We start from the raw sequence: 6,499 nt of genomic DNA on the forward strand, positions 1-6,499 counted from the left end.
CTTCTACTAGCCTAGATAAGGCATCATTGTGGCATTGTCGTCTTGGACATGTAGACAAGAAACGCATAGGCCAACTCCAAAAGAGTGGAGTCTTGGAGTCATTCGACCTTAAATCGGATGATAGTTGTGAATCTTGTCTACTTGGAAAAATGACAAAATCACCCTTCACTGGAACTTGTGAAAGGGATGAGTGTTTGTTGGACCTAATACATACTGATGTATGTGGACCATTCAAAACTGCCACAAGGGATACTAATCGGTATTATGTGACTTTTATTGATGATTTTAGTAGATATGGGTATGTCTACTTAATCAAACATAAGTCAGAAACCTTTGAAAGGTTTAAGGAATTCAAACAGGAAGTAGAAAATCAATTGGGCAGGAACATTAAGATGCTTCGATCCGATCGAGGTGGTGAGTATCTTAGTACCGAGTTCCTAAACTATCTTAAGGAGTGTGGGATTGTCTCACAATTGACTCCTCCCGGGACACCACAGCTAAATGGTGTAGCTAAGAGGCGTAATCGAACCTTGTTAGACATGGTTTGCTCTATGATGAGTCGAGCTTCGCTACCAATCTCTTTTTGGGGGTATGCCTTAGAGACTGCCACCCATATCCTTAATCTAGTTCCTACAAAGAAGGTTACCAAAACACCTCATGATATGTGGACTGGGAAGGTTCCCAATTTGGACCACGTCAAAATTTGGGATTGCGAAGCTTTCGTGAGGCGTGAAACTCATGATAAGCTTGAACCCCGTAGTGAAAGGTGTATTTTCATCGGCTACCCACAGAAATCCTTCGGTTACCTCTTCTACAGACCCAGTGAGAATGTGGTCTTTGTAGCAAGAAGAGGGGTCTTTCGCGAGAGAGAATTTATAAGCCAAGGAGACAGTGGGAGGCAAATTGATCTTGAAGAAATTCATGAATCAATTGGTGAAGGAACCTCAGACACTAGCAATCAACCTGAGGAGGAAACTCCTGTTGAGCCAGCTGACGAGTCTGTACCTCCGAGGCGTTCCACACGGGTTAGGAACACACCTGCGTTTTATTATGAGTTTCATATTACTACGGAAGGTGATACATTTATCAGTGATAGTACACTGGTAAATTTGGATGAACCTAGAAGTGTTAAGGAAGCCATGGCAGGCCCGGAGTCTGCTAAGTGGAAGGAGGCTATGGACAGCGAGATACAGTCCATGTATGACAATCAAGTTTGGAACTTGGTTGACAATGTACCAGGCCATAAAACAGTCGGGTGCAAATGGATCTTCAAGAAGAAGACCGAAATGGAAGGAAAAGTGCATACTTATAAGGCTCGACTGGTTGCGAAGGGTTTTACTCAGACTCAGGGTATTGATTATGATGAAACCTTCTCGCCGGTAGCAAAGATTAAGTCTATTAGGGTTATGCTAGCCATTGCTGCATTTCATGATTATGAAATATGGCAAATGGATGTCAAAACTGCTTTTCTTAATGGAAAGTTGGCTGAGGATGTGTACATGAATCAGCCAGAGGGTTTTGTCAGTGCAGAGTACCCTAATAGAGTATGCAAGCTTGAGAAATCCATTTATGGATTAAAACAAGCATCTTGTAGCTGGAATCTTTGTTTCGATGAGAAGGTCAATGAGTTTAGCTTCTCAAGAAGTGAAGATGAGGCTTGCGTGTATGTCAGAGCTAGTGGGAGTATAGTTAGCTTCTTGGGACTGTATGTGGATGACATACTACTTATAGGAAATGACATCCCAACCTTGCAGGAGGTTAAGTCCTGGCTTGGGAAGTGCTTTGCTATGAGGGACCTAGGGGAAGCTGCCTATATCCTAGGGATAAGGATATTAAGAGAAAGGAGTGAAAGACTAATTGGACTTAGTCAGAGTACCTACTTGGATAAGGTGTTGAAAAAGGTTCAACATGCAGAATTCCAAGAAAGGAGATTTACTGATCCAAAGCATTACTAAGCTGAGTAAGACTCAGAGTCCGAGTACAGAGGTAGAGATAGATGAGATGAGCCAATTACCATATGCTTCCGCTGTTAGCTCGATCATGTATGCTATGACTTGTACCCGCCCTGATGTGGCCTTTGCTTTGAGCATGGTCAGCAGGTATTAGGGAAACCCTGGCAAGGCTCATTGGACTGCGGTAAAGAACATTCTCAAGTACCTGTGGAGGACTAAGGATTGGATCCTTACCCTTGGTGGGAGTGATGACTTGAGAGTATTAGGGTATAGTGATGCTAGTTTTCAGACTGATAGGGATAACTTTCGCTCTCAGTCGGCCTGGGTCTTTACCTTAAATGGAGGGGCAATCTCTTGGAAGAGTCCCAAGCAGGAGACAGTGGCTGATTCGACTTGTGAATCAGAGTATATAGCAGCGAGTGAAGCAGCAAAAGAGGCGATATGGTTGAAGAACTTCATCGGAGACCTTGGATTTGTGTCAGCTATTAAGGAGCCTATGGAAATTTTCTGTGACAACAATAGTGCGGTTGCTTTAGCTAAAGAACCGAGAGATCATGGGAGATCCCGACACATTGATAGAAAATATCACTTCATAAGACACAAGATAGAAGAAGGACTCCTCGTGGCAAATAGGATATCGTCAGATGAGAACCCTGTGGATCCCTTTACAAAGGGACTGATGAGGGCTAAGCATTTTCAGCATGCGAGGCGCATCGGGCTGAGGGACGATAGTAGTTTTACAAATTAGATAGTTTCTCTGAAACTTGTAAAATGTAATCGACATTTGATGATGAATAAAATTGTGATTTATTTATGAGTAAGGTGTTGCTATCATTGTCAATTATTTACAATTGTTTCAGCTTTGCATGTTTTGACTTCCAAAATAATTAATTTATTCAAACCTCCACAATCGGTCATACGTCGGAAGTAGGTATGAATCAAGATTGTCATGAATTGGGTTTGTAGATGGATAAAAGTGTTTAGACATGGCAATGGTTGCTACAACGTTCATGAGTACTCATAAGTTATGAGTATTGGAATAAACCCACGCTCACTTGTATCACTTCATGGAATTTATCTCGAGTGATCGTGAGATGGTAATATCATATAAGTCTTCAAACCTAGAGATATGAGTTGTTACCTATGAGTTGGTTGTGCATTGATTGCACATAAACGCATTAGTAACTTGATGTTATAAAACGTGCCTTTGTGTACAATTCAACAAGTAGTAGAACAAGCATATGAGTTGAAGTTTATCTGTTCCTTCTAGAAATAGAAGCGAGATCTGGGCCCTTCGATGATTTTGTGTTGAACCCTTGTACCGTGCCCGGTCAGAACTAAATAGATTTGTTCAGTTGAGTTCTTTGTCAAACAAATCGGAAATCGAGAAACAACTGCCAGACAATAAGCAAGACATAGTTCCATGTGTTTTTCCGGCTGATATCATGAGAACAGAGGATTGTATGATCACTTATCTTAAAATGGCGCTTCATAGTTCAACAGAGTTTTCGAGAGCTACGATTGCTGGTTGGTTCCTGAAGTAATATAGGCAAATACAGTTATTAGACTTATCCAATTGGGAGTCTGTTAGATAAGGTGTCTAAGTCCATAATATTTGGTATATACTTGACTCGACCCGGCATGGTCCATTTGGGTTGCACTTCACCCTAACTATTTATGGATAATTTTATGAGAGTTATACACATATGATTATTAATATATTATAAGTTATAATATATTAATATGAAGTCATGTTATTTAATTAGTCTTAGTCTTAAATTAATTATGAATTAATTTAGAGATTAAAAGAAAGACTAATTAGATTGTGGGCTATTGGTTTTATATGGTGTGGGCTAATACTCATTTGTTTATGGGCTAGGCTTGTATGGAAGTCCATGGATGATCCATGGAGCTTTTAACCCATGGATCCTTAGTAAAGGAAAGGTCATGGGTTATTAGGGTTTCACCCTAATCATGTACACTATATAAGCATGCTTTTGTTGCATGAAATGGCCACTAGTGTATGTGTGTGTTTGTGTGTGGCCGAAATTATAGTGTGTATACACTCTCTCAAAGTTTTCCAAGAGTTTGTCGTGATTTATGATTCCATTTAAGGCATTCACACTATTGGTGCTTGGCCCTCAAACTCCTTAAGAATCAAACTCATCAAAAAGGTATGTAATCTCATATAATTCTTTTATGTTTAAAAGTACCCCATGCCATGTTAGATAGGTTATGAACCTTGGAAAATTATTATTTTGCATGTATTTAGACAAACATAGATCCAAGGTTTATTAGGGTTGCATGCACATTTAGGAAGTGTTAGATTGCTCAAAACCCAACACTATCACCATGACAAAACATCAACAAGTCATTTGCAAAACATAAGTGAGTGATTTTCTGATATTTGCATCTACTATGGTTTTTGAAATTAGGGCTATTTTCAATATTCTTTTTCAACAAAAGATTGAATATTTCCATGACAAGAGTAAACAGATAGGGACATAAGGGATCACCCTGTCTCAAGCCTCTCTTCCCTTCCAAGAACCCATTGTCCTCTCCATTAATATTCACAGTAAACCAAGTTGAAGTAACACACATCATTATCCACTAGACCATAACTGAATGGAATCCAAACCCAATCAAAGCTTGCTTAAGGAATTTCCAATCAACAATGTCATAAGCTTTTTGAATATCTATTTCCAGGGCACACTTAGGAGGGCCATCCTTCCTATTGTATCTCACCATCAAATCTTCAACAAGAAGAATGTTGTCCAAAATAGATCTCCCAGGAATGAAAGCCGATTGATTAAGATCAACTATCATCCCTAAGCAATTTCGAATCCGATTGACAATAACCTTGCTAATGCATTTGTATTACAACAAGCAATTGGTCTAAAATCAGTAACTTTCCGAGGGAACTCAACCTTAGGAACAAGTATAATTCTGGTAGCATTAACACACTTCAGAATCTTCCCAACCCATAACACCTCCGCAACAGCCCTGCAAACTTCAGGACCTACCACTTTCCAAGAAGCTTTAAAGAACTTAGAGGAAAACCCATCAGGACCTGGTGCTCGATTATCTTCAATTTCAAACATAGCTCTCATTATCTCATCATCCGACACAACTCATATCATTTCAATGGCAACACCTGGATCAATTTTATTAACAAATAATTCATTGTCTAAGATTCGAACCCCAGTACTGCAATTCGATCCAAGAAATGATTTGTAATGACCAACAAATCTTTCAATCATATTTTTCCCACTCACCCATCTACCCTCTTCATCCATAATCACTGAAATTCGATTTTTATTAACATGGATCTTGACAATTTTATGAAAAAAACTCGTATTTCTATCACCCTCTTTCAACCATTTAACTTTAGCCCTTTGCGATAGTAACTTCTCCTCATTCTCACAAGCCATATTATAGTCCATTAACATCGTGGCATGCTCACTCCTCAGAGACAAATTATGTGGATTATTATCAAGGGATTTTCTAATATGTGCCATAAGGGCACATATAATAAGCATTAATTGAAGATATATATTACCATAATTAATTATAAAATACATTAATAATAAGAAATATTACCATAATTACATGTGAAGTGCATTAATAATTTCCATAATAAATGTATTTCGAATTTAATTATGGTAATATTTTTCATAATTAATACTTCTTATATGTGCCCTTAGGGCACATATTAGAAAATCCCTATTATCAATATCAGCTTGCAATTTATCTAATTTGTCTCTTAATACAATTTCCTGAAATATAAGAATTATAAAATAGCATTCGACATGGTTTCTTTAAAAGCTTGAGCTTTTGCGTAACATTAAAGATGAATCCTCCAGCAACCTTCAATTTGCAAACCTCCTTAACCATAGGAAGGAATTCATTATAATCAGCAATGAAATTAACAAATTTAAACGAATGAGACCGCTTAGGAATACAACAAGGAATAGATAAGATTGTTGGGCTATGATCAGAAATCCTATATGGTTTGAATATAGCATGAGCCAATGGAAACTTCTCCAAAAACTTAAAATTGACAATGATACAATCAAGTTTCTTGAGTAACCCACGTTCCCCAGAAGGAGATTTTTTCCAAGTAAATTGAAGCCTTGTACCTTTAATATCCTCCACCTCAATAGCATTGATACACTCAATAAAGTCATCAACCCCTTCTGGAATTCTGGAAGTACTTTCAGAATACTCTGAAGGCCTAAGAGCAACATTAAAGCCACCAAGCATCACCTAGGCCTTATTATCCACCACAATTTTATGTTTCACAAGACTGCTCCACAGGAACCTCCTTTCTAAATAACTAGAAGCAACGTAAATGAACGAAACATAAAGCTCTTCAATGGAATCCAAATGTCTCACCATACAGTACAAGACCTGATTAGATTGATCAAGGACCATAAGCTCAAACTTATTAACATTCCATCCAACTATAATTCTAGTACATCCAATACAAGAATTACAATTAGAAACCCAATCCCATCACTTGAAAATTTTGTCACAAATTTTCTTCA

At 38.2% G+C, this 6,499-nt stretch overlaps 1 protein-coding gene across 1 annotated transcript; it reads right to left on the minus strand.

Annotated features, from left to right (window-relative positions):
- Positions 1 to 5,699: 5,699 nt before the first annotated feature.
- Positions 5,700 to 6,215, minus strand: LOC145045515 (uncharacterized). Its single transcript, XM_078993836.1, has one exon. The coding sequence runs from the start codon at positions 6,213 to 6,215 to the stop codon at positions 5,700 to 5,702; it is 516 nt and encodes a 171-aa protein (XP_078849962.1).
- Positions 6,216 to 6,499: the final 284 nt, after the last annotated feature.

Source organism: Lactuca saligna, chromosome 5 (genome assembly GCF_052625555.1).
Source record: "Lactuca saligna cultivar CGN05327 chromosome 5, ASM5262555v1, whole genome shotgun sequence".
Lineage (NCBI taxonomy): Eukaryota > Viridiplantae > Streptophyta > Magnoliopsida > Asterales > Asteraceae > Lactuca > Lactuca saligna.

What these genes read in the sequence shown, in the direction of transcription:
- LOC145045515 (XM_078993836.1), bottom strand. Translation starts at nt 6,215, where the DNA reads ATGCTTGGTGGCTTTAATGTTGCTCTTAGGCCTTCAGAGTATTCTGAA.